General features: G+C 39.0%; 1 protein-coding gene across 2 annotated transcripts; it reads right to left on the bottom strand.

Annotated features, from left to right (window-relative positions):
• Positions 1 to 224: 224 nt before the first annotated feature.
• On the bottom strand, positions 225 to 25,465 carry GORAB (golgin, RAB6 interacting). Of its 2 annotated transcripts, none has more exons than XM_002715211.6 (5): positions 25,263 to 25,465; positions 17,844 to 18,201; positions 14,034 to 14,135; positions 10,182 to 10,322; positions 225 to 2,022 (listed from the first exon to the last, which is right to left on the bottom strand). In XM_002715211.6, the coding sequence occupies exons 1-5, from the start codon at positions 25,321 to 25,323 to the stop codon at positions 1,575 to 1,577; spliced, it is 1,110 nt and encodes a 369-aa protein (XP_002715257.3). In that variant the 5' UTR covers positions 25,324 to 25,465; the 3' UTR covers positions 225 to 1,574. The 2 variants fall into 2 exon arrangements, with proteins under 2 accessions (XP_002715257.3, XP_017201193.1); XM_017345704.4 differs by having other exon boundaries at positions 17,840 to 18,201; positions 25,263 to 25,438.

The raw sequence follows: 25,465 nt of genomic DNA, 5'->3' as shown, positions 1-25,465 counted from the left end.
TGTGTATCTTATAAATAGTTAAGAATTAAAAATTCTATGTACCTGTAATATGTACATTGCAATACTTCAGCTATTAATGAATTTTCTAACAGAGACTCATACAAAAGTAGGTAACTATCCACCACAAGAAATTCAAGAGGTATTATCCTTGCACACTGCTTAAAAATATATATTAAATTGCTTTAAACTATTTTTTAAAGCTAAATGAAAGACCATACTATAAATACATCAGAGTTGTTTATTTCTTAGAAAAATAAGAGTGTTTTGGGTAATTAAGCTTTTTCTTTGTATGTCATTCACAAATAAAAACATAATTATCACATACATGCTTATATTTAGAGTAGGCAGTAAAGGAAAGTTATACTTTCACCTCAAATTATAAAAAAAGTACTCATCCAGATTACCAGAAAATACCCTCAAACTAACCCATTTTAAAAAATGGATGTCCCTGTTTCAGAAATTATTATGGATATTATACTATAACACCTCTTCTTAGCTTCTTTTATGATTTTTTTCTTTAAGAACTAAAGTGTACTGTTTTTACTTTTTGGAATTTCTGATAAATATTTCATAATTTAGTGTGATATCCATAGATTTTGTGGGAAAAAATTTCAATATTTACACATTCACATTTAGTATACTGTAGAGGTCAAGCATTAGCAATATATAATTAACAAATTGTTAAAATAGAAACAAAATCAGCATTTTACGAATTTAAATGCTTTAAAACAGGATAATTTATCATTTCTGCCCAACAAATAGAACACATCTTTACATATAACTTCAGAAAGAAAGTACATTAATATATTTGGATAAGAAGTAGCAATAAGATTTTCTAAACTATTTTCAGCCTTGAGAAAACTTTAATTGTTTAAATTTAACTGATTAACTCACTGACTAAAAATAAGACAACTTGTTAAATGTAAAATTACATCTAGTATGTTTATATGCATATGTGTCTATGTATCGACTAACCAAAAATCTGGGTGTAAAATAAAACAATACAAAGCAACCTGACACAAAAGGAATGCTGGCATAAGTTATCTGACTCTTTACACAAATTGCAATTTCCAGGTTGCATTTTACAACTCTAGTAATTCAACCTGTGACTTCTTTTTCCTGTATCACTTTTTCACATAGCAATTCTTCTTTTTACTGATTACATAAAATAGGACTTCCATTCTCAACACTTCTCCCAGGAGAAGGCAAACAGGTTTGACTAGGTATTAAGTATGACTTTTCAATCTACTTTTCTATATTTACCTGGTCTAAGAATACTCTAACCATGTTCTTTTTCTCCTATCCTTTTAAGTCACCTATTATCACCCAGTCATAAGGATAAAAGGAACCCTGAAGGAACTGAACCAAAATCAAGGTGAAACACAACTATGAATTTTATATAAAATTACCATAATTTGAGGTCAGCACTGCCAAATAAGTTAACCTACTAAAACCAATCATGGGTTCAAAAATTAACACTGTCTTACAGCGGTTTTATCAGAGGTAAAGGGTATCATTTCCTGTAGTAAGTGTACTTTCTTGACGTCAGGTAAGTTTAAAACAGTCCTGGCAATTCACGTGGTTCCATCAGCTGAAATGCCATTAACTTCTTGATTTGGGCAGCCTAGACTAGGAAGAAGAATGCTCTTAGAATTTTCACACTGTTCATCTATCTTTAGGGAAACAGCTTGTTCTTGATACTTTTTATTTTCATCAGCAAATCCTGTTGTCACACTGTCCCCGGCAGGCTGAAACGGCCTCTCTAAATGAGCCATTTGTCTCCTTGCTTCTGCTTCTTGTTCATGAAGAAGTCTTTCTACTTCCACCTCAAGCTCCAAAGTCTCCTCATCAGCTTGTACGTCCAGCTGTTGCATCAACTCCTCCAACTTCTTGGCCTTCCGAAGCTCATTCTGCTGTATGATCGTACAGAGATGCTCAGTGAGTTGCTCTTTTATCTCAGTCTTGCGCTGTAAATCCAGCTTTGCTGTAATGTACTCTGCCTCAGCCCTGTCAAACCGCTTCCTGTAAGGACAGGAACAAAAATGGGGCCATTGGTTTTCTATTAAAGATACTCAAAAGAGGATCTACAAATCATCAGTAAACTCCAAAATTGGGAAAATGTATAATGAAGGTATGAATATTAAAACTGTAAAAACACCTGTCTACAACTTAGACAAACTAGGCTACAGCTGCTGAAACACACAATTATCCTACCTGTATTCACCCGATCTAACATAATTTCACCCTCATTTACTTTAAAGATGTGTTTGACTGAAGGCAAGCTAAATGGGTTAATTAAAAGGTGTGCTTGCTTCAAGAGGGGAAAAGCTCTGATTTTTTTTTTTTTTAAAGATTTGTTTATTTATTTGAAAGGCAGAGTTAGAGAGAGAGAGAAAGAGAGATTTCCTATCTGGTGGTTCACTCCCCAAATGGCTACAACATGCAGGACTGGACCAGGCTAAAGCCAGGAGCTTCTTCCGGTCTCCCACATGAGTGCAGTGGCCCAAACACTTGGTTCATCTGCTGTTGCTTTCCCAGGCCATTAGCAGGGAGCTGGATTGGAAGTGGAGCAGCTTAGAGTACAACCAGAACCCATATGGGATACTGGCAGTGTAACCCACTACGCCACAACACCAGTTCTGAAAGCTCTGAGGTAGCATTTTCCAGTTTCAATGGTATGCATACTAGTATTCTAACCAATTTCAGCTAGTAACATGACATCGTTGAACACAGAATTGGGAAGAGATACACAAAATCTGCTCTGATAACCAGTGCAAGCTAACTCCATCACATAATTTGTTTAATTTAAGAGAGATAAAACAACAAAAGATAGAGAAAGTAGAATACCTGTGTTCTACTGACTGCTGGATTAGAAAAGGAATAGGGGTGGTGCTGTGTGGCACAGTGGGTTAAAGCCCCAGCCTGCAGTGCCAGCATCCCATATGAGCTCCGGTTTGAGTCCTGGCTGCTCCATTTCCAATCTACCTCCCTGCTAATGTGCCTGGGAAACCAGCAGAGGATGACTCGAGTCTTTGGTCCCCTGCATCCATGTTGGGGAACCTGGATGAAGCTCTGGTTCCTAGCTTCAGCCTGACCCATTTGGGGAGTGAACCAGCAGATGGAAGATCTCTAATTCGGACTTTCAAATAAATAAATAAATAAATAAATCTTAAAAAAAAAAAAAGGAAGTTTTTGATGGAGATGGTTGTTGGGAGCTGAATACAAATGGGACAGAGCTCACCAACCAAATGATACTTACCAGGTGAAGGCAAAAAAATATCAAGTAGGGGCCGGCACTGTGGCATCACGGGTAAGCTGCTACCTGCAGTGCCAGCATCCTATATGGGCATCGGTTTGAGACCTAGCTGCTCCACTTCCAATCCTGCTCTCTGCCATGGCCTGGGAAAGCAGTGGAGGATGGCGCAAGTCCTTGGGACCCTGCACCTGCATGAGAGACCCGGAGGAAGTTCCTGGCTTTGGATCGGCGCAGCTCCTGCCATTGCGGCCATCTGGGGAGTGAACTAGTGGATGGAAGACCTCTCTCTCTCTCTCTCTGTAACTCTGCCTTTCAAATAATAAATAAATAACTCGTTTAAAAAAATAATATCAAATAGAAGTGGAAGCTTCAGTATACATTCAGCAAGATTTTTCAAATGCAGCATTGTTGACAGTGTGGCAGTATAATGTTGTGGTTGTGAGCAGTCCTGCAGACTACAGGACACCGACAGGCTCACTGGCTTCTCCCTTCTGCTGCCAGTACAACCCCCTAGCTGTGAGGACAGAAAACATCTCTAGACATTGCCAAGTGTCTATAAAATGGCAAACCGCTCCTAGGTGAGACCTTCTGGGTTAAGTAAGCTGTGCGTTCCCTCTCCACTCAGAAACAGACCACTGTTAACACTTGTATTTGTATTAGAAAATTTTCATATTGACACACATGAACTCTAATGATAAGTACCACCAGTCTTATGCAAAAATAGAGAAATTCTACTGAAGAAGTCACCCTTTAATCTTCCTTTCTTTGGCTTTGGTTTGGCACAAAAAAAGAAAATTAATCAGATTTTTGCTCATTGTCTTTTGCTTTCTCCCTACAATTTGTTGCTTTTCTTTCTACATCAAGGGAAAAAAAAGGTGTTTTTTTTCCTCTTACAAGACAAGAAGTTGATTCCCATTTGCCAACAAGTCCTTCAATTTAATCACCACTGACACTTGTTATGGTCATGCTTCTTGCCTGTTACTGTCACCTGCATCAATTCAATGTAGTAAGTAGTTTCTGGTGTAAGAGTTATAGCAATAAAACTGGTGTATCTCCTAATACAAGATTATCTGTCTTGGAAGGGAACACAGTGAAAAAAATAAACGTTTTTTATTTTAGAGGACTCAGGGTTAAAACCTTCCTGGCCATTTTCTGTAAGCACCTGTTTTGGTCAAGGCTTCTCTTAGATGCAAAGAACAGGCATCTAGTTAAACTAGCTCAGGTAAAAAAAAATGGGTTTCACTGTAGGATATAAGAGGCAATTTCATAAGGCTATTCTTCTTCAATGCATTAAAAGCCAAACAGTTTCTCTCACTTCAGCTTTCCCATGATACTCACAACCCAATATGGCCACCAGCTGTGGCTCTAACTCAAATTCACCCCACTTAGTCTCTGAGTGATTCAATTCTCAATTCCAGAAGGAGAAGCTGGATTGGCCTGGCTCATCTCAGTTTAACAGAGCTTAGTGTCAGTGGCATCAGCCACTATTTAGCCTACAGATTCAATGTCCTGGAGTCAGTAGCCCATCTTTGTTCTAATCAGGTGTGCCCAGGCCAGCATCATGAATACAAAACAGCTGGATTCCTGGGGTTAGGCTGCAGAAGAGGCACACAATGACTGAAAGCGCCAGTACAGTGACTCTGGACAGTTTCTTCAACTGTGTCATGGTCTATCTATAAAACAGTGATGATAATAATAGCTCACAGGAATGTTAAAGACTGAACAGTATAAACTGGGCAAGCACCTAGCACAGTGCTTCATAGGCATTCAAGAAACAATTTCCTCTTTGGAGCACTGGAATAAAAATGAACTGCTGTTATATTTGTAATCATATATCTAAAATTAAGATTATGCAAAATGTAGGGAGCCAGAAGAAACTTTTGAAAACTCTTACTTACATGTTTATTTATCACATTTCAGTTTTTACTGTGACTTAGTAATATAAGAATGAGAAATCTAGTTATATTTTCAATAACCATCTATGTTCAAAGAATTATCCTAAAGAAACTCTGTTGGATACCTGGGTCCTTTATTCACATAACTTATAAAATATCCTATTTATGGAGGTTCTTGCATCAAGCCAAGAACTCTGACAACATAAATCTCCCTTCTCTGCAAGTCTGTGGTCTCTCTCAATCAGTCAAAGTCAGTCAGCAGAGATTTACAGACTTGGCTCATGAATACTGAATTGAAATTAATATTTGCAAATAGGTCCCTGGGTTTTTGTTGACCTACCACCCTGGATAAATCACTGAAGATTTTGCATTTTGTTTATTTACTTAAAGTCCTTCTGGCAAGAGACATGCACATATATTCCCGTACAGAGTAATTTATGTTTAAAATATTGATTAGTTTCACAAACCGCACCACCAGCCTTGGGGGCAGGTGGATAATAGCAAATCAGGGTATGATGAATACTCTGGAACAGAATAAGAGCATTATACACAACATAGTAAGACACACAAAACTGGAAATGTCATTATAGAATTGTTTTCTTATTTCAAAGTGACACTGAATGATTTAATGAATGTTATTTCAAGGGTTCCAGAAAAATGTCTCCTGGTTTTGGTAATCCAGAAATTTTTTAAAAACTCAATCATTAACCTTCAAAAGACCATCAGGTTCTATTGATTCACTTTTAATTTTTCAGTTCCTTTTCTAAGCAGTTCTATTTGTACAGATTAACATGCAGGATTTTTATCCTTTCTTAGAAGTCTTTGAAAAATCAAAGAGAAAATGTACTTATTTTTTTTTAAATAGAATTAAATTTTATTTTACAATTACTTTGATGGATCCAATGGATTCTTTTATTAATCCAAGATATATCAGAGGATGACAGATATCTTACTTTTCTTGTATTTTGATACATTTTACCATTCATCACCTTAGGAATTATTTCATGATTATTCATCAATTGTCCATTCCTTGGACTAAAAAACAAAAAACAGTAAGAAAACAGAAAATGATGGAATGATCTACATTGATAATGACATAAATTATCATCATTTAGTTTTCTTACTGTGTTAAAAGTATTACATCCCCTCAAGAAGGTATAAAGGGGCAGGGGTTGTGGTGTAGTGGGTTAAGCTGCTGCTTGGGGCCACTGTGTCTCTTATTGGAGTGCAGGTTCCAGTACCAGCCACTTTGCCTCTAACCCAGCTTCCTGCTTTGTGGCCTGCAAAGTCAGCAAATGATGGTGCAACAAGTAAGTGGGTCCCTGCCAACAAACTGTGAGACCCAGAAGGAGTTCTGGGCCTCCTGGCTTTGGCCTGGCCCAGCCCTGGCTGTTGTGGGCATCGGGGGAGAAATCCAACAGATGGAAGCTATCTCTATCTCTTTTTGTCTCTCTGTAACTCCTACCTTTCAAATAAATATATCTTTTTTTTTAAAAAAAAAGTTATAAAAGATTGGAAACATCATCTTTATAACCTTAGTTTTCATTTAACACAGTTGAGAATTAATGTTTCTTCATTTTCTGCCCATATTGGCAAAGTAGAGAAAAATTCACTGAGGAAGATATTTTGCTGTTGCTGCACAATCAAAAGGAATGTTACAGTAGGCTTAAAACAGTCCCCCAAAGACACTCAATTCCCAGTTACCAGAACTTGTAAATATTACTTCACTGTGACAAAATAGTGAAAATTAGAGAAAAATAGAGAAAAGGATGTGATTAAGGTAAGGGTTTAGAGGGATTTCTGTTGGGTTACTCAGTTGGGCTCTAAGTAAAATCATACGTATTCTGAGAGAGAGGCAGAGGTTCTGAGAGGAGAAAGCAATGTGACGATGGACACACAGATAGTCAAGGAATGCTTACAGCTATCAGAAGATTAAAAAAGCAAGGAATGCATCTTTAGTCTCTGAAGGAAGCATGACCCTGCTGACATCCTGAATTTTGGCCTCCAGAAGTATGAGGAGAAATTTCTGCTGTTTGAAGCCATCCAGTTTGTGGTAAATTGTTATGGGAGTCCCAGGAAACAAACACAGATGCAGAGGCACACTCTGCACTCTGGAGGGTGAAACTGATCATGCAGATGAAATCTGGGACTTTCAGTCTTTAGAAAAACTTATTCAAGGACAATCTCCCTAAATTCAAGAAACAATGAGTGAAATGTATAATTCTAAGTATAAAAAGGAAATGACAATTTCATACAGTTAGTGATTTTAAGAAGAGAAATTTAATCACCCAATATTTTACAAATACGGGGACCTCCCTGGGATGCTAAAAGGATGAAACAATATTCTCTCAACATTTTATGTATGGGAGTCAAACTACTTGATACAAAAAGGTTTATTATTCTTACATTTCTGTATGCTGTTTTCCACAATACCACTTATTTCCAGTTTTGTAAATTATTAATAAAATGACTTAAAATATTTGCCTCTGTGTGTGGGGGAGGACAGGGTGTTATCTATTTAACCTAGAGGATAAATAGGGATAATTATTTTTCCCAGTATACTGAGAGTTCAACAAAATATTCTACATGCAGCCACTCTCACAGGCAGGTCTGCACAGCATATGACAACATTGTAGACATGGCTATAAGCAGCAGCCTCATGCTGGTCTCATCAGAGGGGTCTATCCTAACATCGCTCCACAGAAAACAATTTTAAAGTGAATTCGGCATATTTACTATTCAAGAACCTTTTGTGGACACTGCATTATACCAGGTACTACAGAACTAAGGTATCACTTTTATTAAAAAGAAATGAAGTTCCTACAGAAACTGGAGATTACCTCACACTAAAAACTGGATCATATTATATTACCAATATGCAATTTTTCAATAACCATAAATGTAAATTCAGAAAATGTTGCCCTAAACTTATGCTTGAAACAAACCCAACCCTAGTTCTAATCACAATTATCTATGGTTTCTCTTTGACCTAAGACAAGAGCTTAGGCTTTTAACAACAGCCTCATATAGTATCCAATTCTATCCAACTACACATACATTAAGTATCAATACCATGAGAAATTGTCATCTATAGATTATTAAAGATGCAAAAAATATATTTTTGCTATGTAAAAATATGTCAAAATTTCGTTAAGAATATTCATACATTATGGTATATATTTTGCTTTAACTAGTAATTCCACCTTCTCTGTGGTTCTCTGAAGGCCTAAACCAAGGCATTTTTATATAACATTCAATATGCAAAGGCATCCTTCTCCAGTTTCCACTAGGATAGAATTAAAATGTTAATCATATTATTTTTCTGTTGAGGTACTCAGCACTGGTTCTTGTACTATGAACTATTCATATAAAAGGCTGGCAAGGCATAAAAATGCTCCTCTGGCTAACTTATGTTACAGAAAATAAAAGTGTAAAAAATCAAAGCTTACTTTAATCTTAAAATCTTGGTTACCTTCTTAATGACATTATTAATAAAAATCTGGAACTTCTAGTTATGAGCTACTGATGGCATTACTTTAGGTTGTTAATTAATAAAGACAATTCATTAAGTCAAACAGCATATGGCCATACAACAATTCTAAAAATCACAAGGACAACCACAGACCTTTTTCTTAAACACCAAACAGTGAATTAAAAACCACAATCAAGCATTTCCGCTTTATTAAATTGTTATATAAACATTCTGATGTTGTGGTTTACCCTGGACTAATGAGGCATTCTGATTGATTTCTAGTGTTACAGAGAAAGATGCAAAACTGAGTTATTAACACAGCATTTTCTTGTGAAAAAAGACAAACCCAGATGATTAAAGCAATGTTGAAGGGACAAAAACCCTGAAATAGTACATTTTTTTGCCCTTTTATCTGTTTGCAAAGTCCATGTAATTCTTTACATGTGTCAGTTCATTTAAAAATACTCCATGATGAGTTTTTTCTCTTTGAAAAAATGCCAATGGTTGAAACCAAGGAAACATATAATATCAAACCATTTTGTACATACTATGGGTGAAATGGAAAACATAAGGGAAAGAAACTGTGGGGCTGATGTCGTGTCATAGTAGGTTAAGCCTCCACCTGCAGCACCAGCATCCCATACGGGTGCTAGTTCGAGTCCTGGCTGTTCCACTTCTGCTCCAGCTCCCTGCTAATAGCCTAGAAAAACAGTGGCTGGCTTTGGATTGGCCCAGCTCCAGCCATTGGAGCCATTTGGGGAGTGAACCATTGGATGCAAGCTCGCTCTCTCTTTCTGTAACTCTGCCTCTCAAATAAATAAAATAAATCTTTAAAAAAAAACCTGCAAGTTCCAAGAGAGGTATTTTCTTTAAAATATTCATAAACTTTTAAAAACTAACCTATATGGCCCAAGTCCTTGGGCCCCTACACCCATGTGGGGGACCCAGAAGAAGCTCCTGGCTCCTGGCTTCGAATCAGCACAGCTTCAGCCTTTGTGGCTATCTGGGGAGTGAACCACCGATGGAAGACCTCTCTCTCCGCCTCTGCCTCTCTGTAACTCTTTCAAATAAATAAAATAAGCAAGCAAGCAAGCCTAGGTTTTCTTACTATGCTGAAGACTAAAATGAGAAAAGTTCCAATCCCATAAAGATCATATCAAATAATCAAAAATTTTAATGGAAACAGCATAAACGTGGTGATAGAGTAACAGAGTTTTGGGTGCAAGTCATTCAGACATTTACACTGATAAATCCTGAAAGACTAAAGAGAAAGTCTCAAACATTCAATTTCTGATAGTTTACCAACAAAGATTGAAATGTAAATAAATAATATAAGAAATGCTTTAACAAGCATATGAACAAGGTTAACTGGTAGAGTTAAGGAAGGCTACACAGAGGAAAAAGATACTTGAATGAGAACCACAGAGGAGTAAGTGCCACACCTACGGAGGCTGATACGAGGCTTAAATGATGATATACGTTAAAGCTACTGGTCCAGCTAGCAATATGAATTATTTAAGTCAGATTCCTTACTCTGAATTCAATCTTCCCAACTCACCGGGCATATGAATAGTCGAGACTGGCCTGATCAATGCGGTTCCTAAGGATTCCAATGTCAGCTGATACCATGTCATCCAAAGCCTGCAACTCTTTCTGGATCCGCTTTAGTTTCATAGTCTCTGCCTGAGTTCTTTTAGATCTAGAGAATAGCAAGGTGAGTGGAAAAAATAAAAATGTTAACATCATGTATCCAAAGACAATGTAAGTAAAAAAAGTAAGTCACTGTGTATATAATTCTGAATTTTTAAAAATTAGAAAAATCAGAAAAACTAAACACTGGTAACATTTTGGTATATCTCAAAGACTGCATTTGAGCTTTTCCCCAAATATACCAAATTTTCTATTAGTGCCCATTTTTTTGTTTAGGATTTATTTATTTACTTGAAAGGCAGAGTTAGAGAGAGAGAGAGGTGGTAAGACAGAAAGATAGAGAGAGGATCTCCTCAAAACCAGGAGCTTCTTCTGGGTCTCCCACGTGGGTAAAGGGTCCCAAGTAGTTGGGCCATACTCCATTGCTTTCCTAGGCAATTAGCAGGAGTGGGATTGGAAGTGCAGCAGCCAGGACTCAAATTGGTACCCATTTGGGATGCTGGCATCACAGGTGCCAGCTTTACCTGCTATGACACAATGCCAGCCCAGCACCTATTATTTTCATGAACAAGGTGAAAAAAATTACCAAAACACAACTCACTTTTGTGCATTTATTCAATCAGTAAGAACAAATTCTGGGGGCTGGTGCTGTGGCACAGTAGGTTAATCCTCCGCCTGCAGTGCCAGCATCCCATATGGGTGCCGGTTCGCATCCCGGCTGCTCTACTTCCAATCCGGCTTTCAGCTTATGGCCTGGGAAAGCAGTAAAAGATGGTCCAAGTACCTCAGCCCCTGTACCCCTGTGGGAAATCCAGATGAAGCTCCTGGCTCTTGGCTTCGGATCAACCCAGCTCTGGCCGCTGCAGCCATCTGGGGAGTGAACCAGTGGATGGAAGACCTTTCTGTCTTTCCCACTCACTGTAACTCTAACTCTCAAATAAATAAATACAAAATTAAAAAAAAATAACAAACTCTGGCAAAAATGTGTCTATATTCCCTTTGTACTGACACATCCAACACAGCTTTCCAAAGATCTATCTTACATTCCTCTTCTTGCTAAGCCTGTTTTCATTTTGATACTTAAAGATAATCAAGAACAGATACCAGGGACTGAGTTGTGGCTTAGTGGGTTAAGTTGCTAGCTGTGAGGTCAACATCCCATATTGGCATTGGTTTGTTTCTGGTTGTTCCACTTATAATCCAGCTCCCTATTAACATGTAGGGGAAAGCAGAGGAGGACAGTACAAGTATTTGAGACCCTGAACTCATGTGGGAGACCAGGATGACGCTCTTGGCTCCTGGCTTCAGCCTGGCCCAGCCCTGGCCATTGAGGTCTTTTGCAAAGTGAACCAGCAGACAGAATATCGCTGTCTGTCTCCCTCTCTCTGTAACTCTGCCTTTCAAATAAATAAATAAATCTTTAAAAAAAAATACCTGCATTAAACATTTCTATATAGAGCAAAAAAACCTCTATTTGGTTTTTGGGACCCATTTGCCCAAACCTTTTTTACTTTTTTAAGATTTATTTATTTGAAAGGCAGAGCTAGAGAGAGAGAGAGAGAGAAAGAGAGAGAGAGAGAGAGAGAGAGAGAGAGACAGACAGCAAGATCTTCCATCCACTGGTTCACTCCCCAAATGACCACAATGGCCAGAGATGGACTAATCCAAAGCCAGGATTCCTCTGGGTCTCCCATGTAAGTGCAGGGGCCCATGCACTTAGGCCATCCTCCACTGTCTTCTCAGGCTCATTAGCAGGGAGCTGGATTGGAAGCAGAGCAGCAGGGACTCAAACCAGCACCCATATGGGATGCCAGTGCAGCAGGCAGAGGCTTAAACCACTGTACCACAGCACCGGCCCCCGATTTTCCCAAACTTTCAATGCTGTTACTCTTATTCTCAAAACAAGACTAGTGATCCTCAAAACTCTTTGTGGGGCTCAAAATCAAAATACTCTTCTCTCCTTGTTTAAAAGTACAGCCAACCTCATCAACTCTCAGTGCCCTGACCACTTCCAAGTAAAATATACATGTAAGAAAGAGAATAAGCAAAGACAAAAGCAAACCTTTAATCATGACTTCACTTACTTCAAAATTTCACAGGCACTCTCAGGGAGAGCAAAACTTCCTACATAAAACCAGTATCTTGTACCTTACATTCTCCTGGTTTCTATTCCATTATGCATTTACCCTTTCTTTCTGCCTATAAATTTCTTACCAATATAATGCTTTCACTTGAAGTGCCTCACTGCCCACCCACTTAACAATCCAATCATGAATTTCCTTATATTTCTGTCCATGGCAGTGCGTTCTTAGATCTAAAGCACCTAGGGAAGAAGCGCTGAGTCTTTAAATTTTTTTTTGTAAAATCCCCAGTAAACAGCCTCCCAATCTCTTCCAAATTCCAAATTGAAAACTACTAAAATGCTTTCTCATAATCACGTATGGGAGAAAAAAAAAATACGGAATGACTCATTTTTTTTCTTGAAACACAGAAAGACACTGAATCGTACATTTCCTATGCTTCATGTAACCTCAAGGTATACTAGGAGCAAAAAAAAAAAATGAATCATTTTCAATACATACCTCCTTCTGGCAGGTGATTCTCAATTATTTCATACCCATCCTCCTTCCACCTACCTCTACCCCTGAACATACACATACTCTAGCCTTAAAGAAAGGTTTTGCCAGAATTTTTTGACTTTGAAAAGAAAATGCCATTGAATACTCACCTGCATGTAGTTTCCAGTACTGTCATTTCTTGACTAACCAAGCTTAGTTTCCTAAGGCTACAGGAGATTTAGAAATTACAAACCAAATGGTGGTAGGGGGTGGAAAGAGTGGCCCAAATCGGAATGTTGGTGCTCTGTGCTGGCACAACACAGTAAAGGAGAAAGGACTACTGACAACTCTAACACTGAGAGGTGAGAGATAAATGGAGCTCATCATGGTGACCTGAGTCATCAATAAAAGTTAAATTATATAACATATCTTCTACTAGTGGAGGCAGGATACATTATGTAAGAAAAATGCCCACAGAAAACACAATTACGACTTCTGAGTGTATGAATCACTTATGTGGGATAACCCCACTCCTCTAACACAATGGATAACTAAGGTCATTTTGTTAAATTAAAACCTGCATTTGCTAATTTACATGTACTGATAGCTACTTATTGATTTTCTTACAAACATGCAGATAGTTAAAACTGAGGACACTGATACTGATCCTTAAGTTTTGTGTTTTTTTAAAAAAGATTTTGCTTATTTATTTGAAAGTCAGAGTTACAGAAGTGAGGAAGAGAGATCTTCCATCCGCTTGTTCATTCCCCAAATGGCCGCAATGACCAGGGCTGGGGCAGGCCAAAGCCAAGAACTTCATCCGAGTCTCCCACATAAAGCACTTGGGCCATCTTCCGCTGCTTTTCCCAGGCCATTTGCAGAGAGCTGGATTGGAAGTAGAGCAGCTGGACACAAATCTGCACCCATACGGGAAGCTGGCTTTGTAGGTGGCGGTTTTACTGGCTATGTCTTAAGGCTGGCCCTGATCCTTAAGTTTCAATCACAACTAGACTTGTAAATTCAATATGACCTATGCTCTAAAAATGCTCCTTAATAAACTAATATTGTAATTTCAGTATAACTTGTTTAGTTAGCCTTGAAAGTAATGGTTGTAGGGACAATGCCAGCTTATTAGAAAATAAATGCATAGCATGACAAAATTGATTGCAGGTTATAAGCGTCTCCTGGTTCAAGCATCTCACCTTTCTGCGATAGCTTTAGCCAGCAGAGCTTTCTTACGTTTATTTTTCTCTTCCATTAGCCGTTGTTCTTGTTGCAGAACTTCCCAACGAGATTTTTCCTGCCTGGAAAAGAAGTATAAACACGAGTTAATGAAACAGACTGCTACACTACACTACACCTTACAGTCTTAGTCCCTAAGTATAAAATTTAATCAAGCAGATCATGTGCATTCTCTTTCAAAAGTCCTCTTAAAAGAAATCCATCTGCATCTCATTATTTTGTTCTAATAGGAACAAAGACTCTGATGTGAAGCACAGAGGCTTACATAAATTGGACCTTTGAAATCCATTATATATATATATATAGATAAAATCTAGGAACCCACAAACTGGAAGCCAGAGTACTATGGCATTTTTTTAAAAGTACAAAGAAATTTGTGGAAGCTAATTATGTGTTATATGCAAAATGGAGATCAAAATAAATTGAACTATAGCTGATGTCATAATGTATCTCTTAGTTTCCTAGAACAAGAGGTTCTACCTCGTTAAGACAATAAGAAATGTTTATTTCATGCCGTTTTTTCAATTTGTTCACTTTTCCCCAATACTTAGAAATTTGTAAACAGACTGAAAACACTGTGAGCTAAAGCCAAATGGAACAAGGCTAAAGAAAAACTTCAAAGTTCTTAAAACATACATTCCTCCAGACTGTCCAATTCTGAAATATATGAAAATTTCCATAAAGTCCATGAACCTGATGTCAACTCAACAAGCTTAACAGCAAATCTATGTATTCCTATTATCATTTCCTATAGTGACTCTTATCAAGTCTCCATTCTCAAACTTAGTAACCACTTCCAAACTGTCCTCTGCTCTCCATTCCCACAGCTTCCACTTAGAGCTGGATCGCTCCTCTCTCATTTTTACTATTGCAGGCATATCCGTACCAGTGCTTTTAATTCCAGCTCAGCCAGTGCTGACACGTGAATTTCTCAAACAATTACTTTGACTGGGACTGGTCTTCCTCAGATGACTTGGTGTTATCATGCTGCACCTGCCAATTCTGCTTTTGAAGCCCTTCCTTTTTTATTTATTTATTTATTTATTTTATTTGAAAGAGTTACAGAGAAAGGTAGAGCTAGAGAGAGGTCTTCCATCCGCTGGTTCACTCCCCAAGTAACTGTAATGGGCAGAGCTGAACTGATCTGAAGCCAGGTGCCAGGAGCTTCTTTGGGATCTCTCTGCAGGTGCAATGGGGCAAGTGCTCGGCACAGCAGTTAAGATGTCATTCGGGAAGCTGGCACCTATGCTGGAGTGGCTGGATTTGAGTCCTGGCTCTGCTCCCACTCCCAGCTCCTACTAACACCAACCCTTGGAGGCAGTATGTGACTGATGAAGTAGCTGAGTCCATGCCACTCGTGTGGGAGACCTTATTTGAGTTCCTGGCTCCTGGCTTCAGCCTGGCCCAGTCCCAGCTCTTTGGGGCATTTGTGAACAAATGGATGGGAGATTTCTGTTTTTCTACCTTTCATATAAAACAAAAATAAATAAATTTATTTTTATAGTTAAACTTTTTAAAAAATATTTATGGGGGCTGGCGCTGTGGTACAGTGGATTGAAGCCTTGGCCTGGGGCACCAGCATCCCATGTGGGCACCAGTTCAGGTCCCGGCTGCTCTTCTTCAGGTCCAGCTCTCTGCTGTGGCCTGGGAGAGCAGTGGAAGATGGCTCAGGTCCTTGGGCCCCTGCACCCACGTGGGAGACCCGGGAGAAGCTCCTGGCTCCTGGCTTTGGATCGATGCAGCTCTGGCCATTGCAGCTATCTGGGGAGTGAACCAGCCGATGGAAGACCTCTCTACCTCTCTCTGTAAATCTTTCAAATAAATAAATCTTTAAAAAAATATGTATTTATGAAAGGCAGAGTTAGAGACAGACAGAGAGGGCATGAGAGAGAGAGAGATCTACCATCTGCTGGTTTGCTCCCCAAATGGCTGCAAAAGCTGGAGCTAAGTTGGCTAGGAGCCAGGAGCTTCCTCCAGGTCTCCTATGTGGGTACAAGGGCCCAAGCACTTGAGCTATCTTCTGCTGCTTTCCCTGACGCATTAGTAGGGAGCTGGATTGGAAGTGTAGCAGCTGGGACTCGAACCACAGCTGATATGGGATGCTGGTGCCGAAGGCAGCAGCTTTACCTGCTACTCCATAGCACCAGCTCCTTGAACATATATTTTTAAATAAATAAATAATTTACCTAAAGGCATCTAATCTAAATTGTCCAGCTCAATTTAAACTTAATGCTCCCTCAACAAACTTGTCTCAGACCTTTGCTAGTAAACTACCTTTTTTTTTTTTTTTTAAGATTTATTTATTTATTTGAAAGACAGAGTTACAGAGAGGCAGAGGCAGAGAGAGAGAGAGAGAGTTAGTTTTCAATCTGTTGGTGCACTCCCCAAATCGTTGCAATGGCTGGAGCTGGGCCAGTCCGAAGCCAGGAGCCAGGAGCCAAGAGCCAGGAGCTTCTTCTGGGTCTATCACATAAGTGCAGAGGCCCAAGGACTTGGGTCATCTTCTATTGCTTTCCCAGGCCACAGCAGAGAGCTGGACTGGAAGTGGAGCAGCTGGGACTCAAACCAGCACCCATATGAGATGTCAGCACTGCAGGCGGCAGCTTTACCTCCTGCCAGCCCCTGGCAAGGTACTCTTTTTTTTTCAACTTTTATTTAATAAATATAAATTTCCAAAGTACAACTTTTGGATTATAGTGGCTTTCCCCCCCATAACCTCCCTCCCATCCGTAACCATCCCATCTCCCACTCCCTCTCCCATCCCATTCTTCATCAAGATTCATTTTCAATTATCTTCAAATGCAGAAGATCAACTTAGAATATATTAAGTAAAGATTTCAACAGGGCAAACTACTCCTAAAAGATATTTAATCCATGTACTTGTTTGATGTCAGTTTCATAATTCATGTGGTTATATATTTATTGTCAAATAATTTCCTACCCATAAACCCCTGAGAGTAGGAAACATTAAAACTCATAGTACAGAATCTTGATCAGTAAAGATTCAAAAAATATCTGGGATTAGATAAAATATACAATGCTTTGAAAAAGACTCACAAAAGGGAAAACAGAAACAAATATCATCCTTTTTCCTCTACTCTTCCTGTAAGAATTCACAACTCAGAAGGGTAACTTCTACCAAAGTGTGACAAAATTTTTTAAATTACATAGGTTGTTTCTCACATATACATTCAATAATTTCTAAAAGGCAACTGAATTATGTAATTTGTCCCCTCAATTTCCTACACCCTCTCCTTTAACCTTCATATCTGTTTACCTGTTTATAATAGCCTTTTACTGTGCCAATGAACATGCAGTCTGGAAGTTGAAAACTGGGTTAAATATGAGAAGTAATGCTATGCCCATAAAAACTGATTCTGATGAGTATAAAGGGCACAGACTTTGCATTCAGATACACTTATATGTGAATCTCAAATCTTATTTGCTAGCTACATATTAGCTTTAGGAAGGCAATCTCTTTTCTGATTCCCAGATCCTTCATTTCTAAAGCAAAAATAGCAGACATAAATTGAAAGGCTGCTATGTAAACTAAATGAAATAAAATCTAAAAAATACCTAATAGAGACTACCTTATAACATATTTAGGTGGTACAGCTACTTTTCAATAGTTTATTCATCACACTTCTAAACTTGAAGACAAAACAGAAGAAATGTAAAAAAAAAAAACCAGCAAATTATATTTCCTCCAAGTCCAATGGGGAAGAAAAGGGCAAGAATGAAGAATCTCACATATATATAGACTTACTAACAATTCCACTTTCTTTTTCTCCAATTTGCAATCTGGCTTGGGAGGTGAAACCTCAACATTTTTGTGAGCATCATGGGAATTCTCAAGTCTTGGTTCTCTTGGTTGGCTTTCAATACACTGAGGTTTTCCATCACCAACAGGAGAGGTAAGGGTGAGAGTGCTTGGAAGAGCAGGGGGAGAAGAAAGTGGTTTTTGAGTGTTAGATCTCTGTTTCGGTGCAGAAAGCAGCTGCTCTGGAGGTAATAAGGTTGATCCATCTTGAAGTCCAAGTTTCTGGCTTTGCTCTAAAAGAGCTTTTTCTCGCTGAATCTGCTGTCGACTTTTCTTTACAGGGGCACGCCGCTGTGGTTCAAATGGATCTACAGAAAAGAGAATGGAGGAAAATTCCTTTGTGTGAGTAGCAAATAATTATAATAATTTACCTAAGGAAAGAAAGCACTGACATCAAACTTGATAATAAATCCAGAGGTCCCCCTACCATGTTCTCTACCTTGAAAGCCCAAGGATAAGCAGCCATCTTCCTGTAGCTTCAAGGGTTCTCAAATGACACTTTAACACTGAACAGAAACTGTCCCAGTTCTCTATTTATCTTCAGAGCAAGGTCATCTGTCTTTGAGCTAAGCCTTGGAACATACAGCAAGGTTTCTTTTTCAACCTTATTTGATAACTGTCAAAAGAGAATAGACTAATTTTGACCAAACTCAGTAGATACTGAAATATCTGATATGACTTTAATTTTATGTATGATTCTTCTTTTCTCCTGAAACAAAATGGATGTTAAGTTTTCAAGTGGAATCTTCTCTCCTCAGCTTTAAAAGCTTTTAGGGCAATATGATACAGAGTACATAATGTTACAGAAATGCAATTGAGTGAAGTCCCTTATTTCTAAGAATACTAGTTCATCCCTCATCATTTTTTTTTCATCTTGTAGAGCGTCTAAGGCTGGATCCTGAAATCTTATCAAGCTCTAATAAACGTAGTCAAACTAATTTTAATGTAGCCCACAAAAAGGAATTAAAGGATACATTAAAATTTAAGCTTTTTTTGAATTTTGAAGGCTTATCACTTTAGTAGTGCAAAAAACCAAAAATTTAAAAATTTAAACTTTAAAGTATAATTAAATAATATGTCTACTATACTTTTTGGAATTTCTATTTTAGTTAACCTCTTACTGAGGGTGGACAAATGAAGAATCTGACTCACATTCATACTGTATTAATAAGGCCTATAAATATCATTCTCTATGAAAATGCCTAGGAAGACAAATGGTGATGAGTCTTTATAAATTCAAAATTCAAATACAACTTCTAAATTCTGCATATTGAAGTTTGAAATAATGCAAATTCATATCTAAATTTCTCAAAGTAGAGTTAAAAGCTTCAGATTCATGGTCCCAGCTTTGCGTCTGTCAGCTCATTGATGTCAGTTAATTATTTAATGCCTGTTTCCTCATCTGTCAAAACTGTTGAAAATGACCTGCTCTACTTAACTCTCAGAGGGTAGTAATTAAACAAAATATGTATAGACAATATCTTTAAAAAGACAGAATTACTATCAAAAGCAAATGTTATAGCTGACTTTAGCCAGAAACAGAAAATATTCTCCTAGGAAACAGGAAATATCTATGTGTATCTTTTGTTAACTTCTCTTTTGGTTTATTTGTATTGTTCATATATCAAAAGAAAAAAATAAAAACACAATTAAAGAGGATATTTCAATATTAGAGATCATCATGTATCAGAAACTAACAAAATTACTCAAGATGTCTACAGGAAAAATTCCAAAATTTATTAATAAATATTTAAGACAACCTAAGTAAGTGATGACATATATTATTAGTGGGAATATTATTATATAAAATGCACTCTCTCTGTTTTTCCTTCTCTCTGTAACTCTGCTTCTCAAATCTTTAAAAAAAACTTTATTGATTTGAGAGGCAGAGTTACAGTGAGAGAGAAGGAGAAACTAAGAGAGAGATCTTCCATTCACAAGTTAACTCTTCAGATGGCTGCAATGGCCAGCACTGGCCTAGGGCGAAGACAAGAGCCAGGAGCTTCTTCTAGGTCTCCCATGTGGGTAGCAGAGGCCCAAGCACTTGGGCCATCTTCCATTGCTTTCCTAGACCATTAGCAGGGAGCTGGATCGGAAGCGGAACAGCTGGGACATTAACCAGCGCCCATATGGGATGCTGGTTCCACAGGTGGAGGCTTAACCTTCTATGCCATAGTACCAGCCGCATCAAATAAATAAAATAAATCTTAAAAAAAAATTAGAAAAACTGATTATCATTGTGGAGCACCAGGTTGAGCCACCACCTGCAATACTGTAATCCCGTGTGAGTGCTAGTTGAAGATCAGTTGCTCCACTTCTTATCCAGCTCCCTGCTGAGGCACCTGGTAAAGCAGTAGAAGATGCCCCAGGTGCTCCAGCTCCTGCCACCCACATGGGAGACTGTATGAAATTTTTAGCTCCTACTTTGGCCTGACCCAACCCTCGTCACTGCAGCCATTTGGGGAGTGAACTGATAGATGGAAGATTTTTCTCTCTCTCTTTGACTCTGTCATTGAAAGGGAGGAGAGGAGAGGAGAGGGGAGGGGACGAGAGGGGAGGGGAGGGAAGGGGAGAAGCGAAGTGAAAAGTCTCCAAAATGATCTAAAGATTCAGTGCAATTACAATCAAAATTCCTACTGGGTTTTCCACGAAATTTGGTAAAATTAATAAAGATTTTACATGGAAGGATAAAGGTTCAAACACACAAAGAAAAATTTCAGAGAAGAAAAAGGGACTACATTACTAGGTATCAGTGACAGTATGAAGCTCTAATATAGTGTGATATTGCTGCAGGAGCAGACAAAATGACCAACACATTAGAACAAAGAGCCCAGAAACTGATTCACACACGGATAAAGCATTGTATATGACACAGGCACATGACAAATCAACAGCAAAAGGTAGGATTATTTAACAAATAGACACAAGGTAAAATTATCCATAATGAAAAGATAAAGTCAGATCCATATCTCATACTATATTAGTAAAAAAAAACCTATTTAATAAAGAACAAAGATTAGTTATCTTTTTACCTCATAGTAGGGATTGATTTCTTATGACATAGAAAATGTTGAAAATTCTAAGACTGATAAACCTGAAAATAATGTAATTAAATATATTGTTCATCAAAAGTTAAAAGACAAACTATAAACTGGATGAAGGTATTCATGGTATAACTGGTAAAAACTAGTATATCAGGAATAGATAACTCATCCATAATTTAACTAGAAATTGATAGCATGTGGCTATTCTGTTTTCTTTTTAACTTTCAATCCTACTTCATTATGAGATAGATCACACATCAAATATATGTATGTATATGTCACCTTTATACACTCTCTTCTACCCTGTATAGACTATTAAAAAGAAAAAAGCACAGTTCTAGAAATAAAACATGATCTTAGCAGATGTAACTGCTAGTCAAAGTTAGACATACCCCCTTTCTTTTGGAACACACAACAGAATTATGCACGGCCTCCAAGTCATATAATTTGCTTTTGTTAAATGAACCATAGTAGGAGAGATACATGACAATTCTTGGTGATAGCACTGAACTGCCAGTGTTTGATTTTCAAAAATTTCCTCCTACCACGGTCAACGCCTAACTAACAGCATCAAGAGATAGTATGCAGTGACTATATAGAACAGTTACATGCCAACCCATGTCACACATGAAACTAGAGTGAAAAATAAAACTTTATGTGATAATTGATATTTTTGGATTATTTGTTACCTCAGCTTAACTTGAGTTAATGTGATTTCTGTTAGTAAAATGGTGCCTTCTTATCTGAGGCACCATCACAAACTCCCAATGCCATTTTAGGCTCTGCCGCAGTCACCATCTTGTACAATAAACTTAAGTCCTAAGCCCAGCCTGGCTTACTAGAAGTCAGTTGACCAAATGGTCCAACCACAAGCATCAACTCCACCTCCACCATAATGGAATTAGCTGCTCCCACTTCCCTACCCCTGCAAAGCTACAATAGGACCTGCTTTCCCACACACTCCTCTCTTCTCCCTCCGCCTCCAGGCTGTTGGGTTCCCTCCCAACTCCCAACAATAAACCTTTTCTTTTCTTTTTTCTTTTTTTTTATTTTTTGACAGGCAGAGTGGACAGTGAGAGAGAGAGACAGAGAGAAAGGTCTTCCTTTGCCGTTGGTTCACCCTCCAATGGCCGCCGCGGCTGGCGCACTGCGGCGGGCGCACAGTGCTGATCCGATGGCAGGAGCCAGGTGCTTATCCTGATCTCCCATGGGGTGCAGGGCCCAAGCACTTGGGCCATCCTCCACTGCACTCCCTGGCCACAGCAGAGAGCTGGCCTGGAAGAGGGGCAACCGGGACAGAATCCAGTTCCCCGACCGGGACTAGAACCCGGTGTGCCGGCGCCGCAGGCGGAGGATTAGCCTAGTGAGCCACGGCGCTGGCCCAACAATAAACCTTTTCTTTAACTCCGGTGTTTGGTGTGTTTTGTGATGGCCTTTCAATGTCATAATTACCAATACCTCTGAAGTTCCCTATGTATTTGCCCCTCCCTGAAAATACCCCTTGCCTCTTTATCTATTTGAATTTTATTCTTTTGATTTCCATTATCGATTCCCTATATGCCTATCAGATTGTATAGAGTCATCTGTGACTTGCTTTTTATACATTATACTTAGGTGACTTGAGGATGTTAACTCATGTGATTATAATTAATACATTCTCATTAGCTGTGTAGTAGCCTACTAGACAGGTATATGACAACTTATCTATGCTGTTATTAATGAACATTTTAGTTCTTGCCAATTTTTTAGCACTATACACAAGACTGTTAAGAATATTCTTGACCACTTTCCCCAATGTACACACAGGTGGCTCTAGAGTACTGGTGTCTCTATTTTTGCTGCAACCAACCCCATCTTCCTAGTTTACTTAAGTTATTTTTTTTAAGGCTGGAGAACACCTTAGAATTAAAGACTCAAGTCTTTTAGTTATACTATTGAGAAATCCAAGGCAAATATTTAGAGGCAAAGCTGAGGTTTATATACCAATCTGTACCTGGCTATGGATAACACACGTACTTCAAAAATCTTGTGGAAGATGGATTTAAAAGATAAGTTTATTTTGGTGCAAAAATTTTTGAAATCCATACATAGAAGGAAGATACAAAAAGTTCATAAGAATGTGTATTATGAAAAAAACTAGATGGATTTCAAAGAAAATTGCACCAAAAAGGTTTGGTTTAGTTCCATTTTCCACACACATTTTGAAATACCCTAATTGGAAAGATGCTATGATGTTCCTCTGTCCTCAAAGCAGTCATGGACTAGTGATTTGTTGTCCATTTTTAAAAATTTATTTATTTGAAAGACAGTTACAGAGAGAGAGAGAGAGCCAGAGAGAGAGAAGTCTTCCATTCGCTGGTTCACTCTCCAAATGGCTGCAATGGACAGGAGGTGAGCTGATCTGAATGAAGCCAGGAGCCAGGAGCTTCTTTCAGGTCTCCCACATGGCTGCAGGGGCCCAAGGAGTTGGGCCATCTTCTACTGCTTTCCCAGGCCATAGCAGAGAGCTGGATTGGAAGAGGAGCAGCCAGGACTCGAACGGGCGCCCATGTGGGACACTGGCACCGCGGGCCTGGGCTTTAACCTGTTGAACCACAGCGTCGGCTCCCGTTGTCCATTTTCTAAGTTCTCACTATCAAACCATGAGCACAAAAATTTAGGTCCTTATCGCTCCCTATGCAACCCAATTGCAAAAATATTTCAAAATATAGTTATACATAATGAATGCATTCTTTTAGACTTCTGTATTGTTTCCTTTGCTTCTGTTAACACATACCTTCTGTCAAATATTTCCAAGCTCTATCCTACTCCTAGCACAGAAAGGTTGCTCCTAGCTCTGCAGCAAGCTCTTACATAACATTCGTTATTATATGATTTTTTTTAACTTTTATTTAATGAATATAGATTTCCAAAGTACAGCTTATGGATTACATTGGCTCCCCCCCCCCCCCCGTGACTTCCCTCCCACCCGCAACCCTCCCCTTTCCCGCTCTCTCCTTCCATTCATACAAGATTCATTTTCAATTTTCTATATATACAGAAGATCAGTTTAGTATACATTAAGTAAAGATTTCAACAGTTTGCACCCACATACATTATTATATGATTTTAAGGTTTATCTTCTCACTAGACTATAAGCTCTTTGAAGGCAGGAATGATAACTCGTTCTTTCCTGCATTGCTAAAGCAGAAGCTGACACCTGGAACTTGGAGTCAGACCCAAAGCTAGGGTACTTGCACTCTGTACACCTTAATATGTATATGGTTGTTAAAAACAGAACAAAAGAATCTCAGGACATCAAGCTAGATGGTCAGTTAGCCACATACTGTAGTATAACTTCTATGATACAGTTTTGAAAGGTCTCTAGACCCCTAAAAATCATTCTAGTCCATACAATCTGCCTGGCCCCACCCTACTAATTCAATTCCTTTCCCACTTGTCAGTCTTAGATAAACTCACATGTATGCCAAAAATGTACAGATGACTTGAACAATATTCAATTTTCACCAATCATAAAACCTGAATGAAATGTACACGGCAGGATTTAATTTTCTCTCAAAACGAAGCACTTAAATTCGGGTATCAAGGGTGGTGTAAGCTTCTTGCAGAAGGGGTGGGCACTGCCAGGATCACCACTGAGATCTTCAAGGAAATTCCACCACAAAGTCATGTCTTAGAATTAACCCTTTCCCAGCAAGTATTAGTAATCTTGATTCCTGCATGAAATGATTTTAAAAAACGGTACGATCCCATTGAATGCTCCATAAAGCTGAAGACAGAAGCATAAAGCTACTTAGGTTTATAAAGGATTCACGGCTAATCTCCCAAAGACTCTTTTGGTCTGTGGATTCTCAAGAGCTGGAAAGAACTGCGAACATAACCTGACAACCAGAAGTGCGTGCAATACGCCAGATGTATTACAAAAAGCACTTTGTTTTGCGTTTATTCAGATCCTTGTGCAATTCCTGTTTTAGCTGCTTCTATAAATTCACCCCAATTCCGAAGTGCTGTGTGCCCCTCCTCTCTCTTTTACCCGCAACCAGTCCTCTAACCACAGGTTCGTGCATCAATCCTCCTTATAGCAGACACCCAGGGCTATGGGCTCCCACTCCGTTACAGGAAAAATCACATCCCTGAAGTGCGTTCCGGAGCTCTCTCCCCAGGGCCCGCCTCTCACCACAGCTCCCCGTACCTCCAGCCCTGGGGCCCCTCAATCCTGCACACCCAGCTCCTGCCCGGACAGAGTCTCTTCCACGCCCCCTTCTCCCTCCCGAGCTGCAGTTTCGCTTCTTCTCCTTAACGGCTCTGTACGTACAGCCTAATACCTTTAGTCTGCTTTAGTCTCCTCAGCTCCTCCTCAGAAAAGCCGGCCCAGCTCTGCGCCATCCGCTCCGGCAGCCAAAACCCCAGGATACCCAAACCTATAGCCCTGGACTGCCAACACGGCCGCCCAGGCACATCCGGGTTCACCCCCGGCCGCAGCCAACCAGCCAATCAGGGCGTCGCGCTCGGGACACGAGGCCCCCTC

The sequence above is a fragment of the Oryctolagus cuniculus genome, chromosome 7 (genome assembly GCF_051225735.1).
Source record: "Oryctolagus cuniculus isolate XC-2025 breed Fujian yellow rabbit chromosome 7, ASM5122573v1, whole genome shotgun sequence".
Lineage (NCBI taxonomy): Eukaryota > Metazoa > Chordata > Mammalia > Lagomorpha > Leporidae > Oryctolagus > Oryctolagus cuniculus.
The sequence above is the reverse complement of the archived record's forward strand: the minus strand, read 5'-3'. Positions and strand labels throughout refer to the sequence as shown.

Bases quoted from the DNA above. Each gene is read 5' to 3' on its own strand.
- GORAB (XM_002715211.6), bottom strand. From the start codon at position 25,323: ATGGCGCAGAGCTGGGCCGGCTTTTCTGAGGAGGAGCTGAGGAGACTA. The intron at 10,323-14,033 runs GTGAGATGCTTG...GCTATTCTCTAG, and splicing joins GCTAAAGCTATCGCAGAAAG to ATCTAAAAGAACTCAGGCAG. The intron at 2,023-10,181 runs GTGAGTTGGGAA...CTGTCCTTACAG, and splicing joins CTCGACTATTCATATGCCCG to GAAGCGGTTTGACAGGGCTG.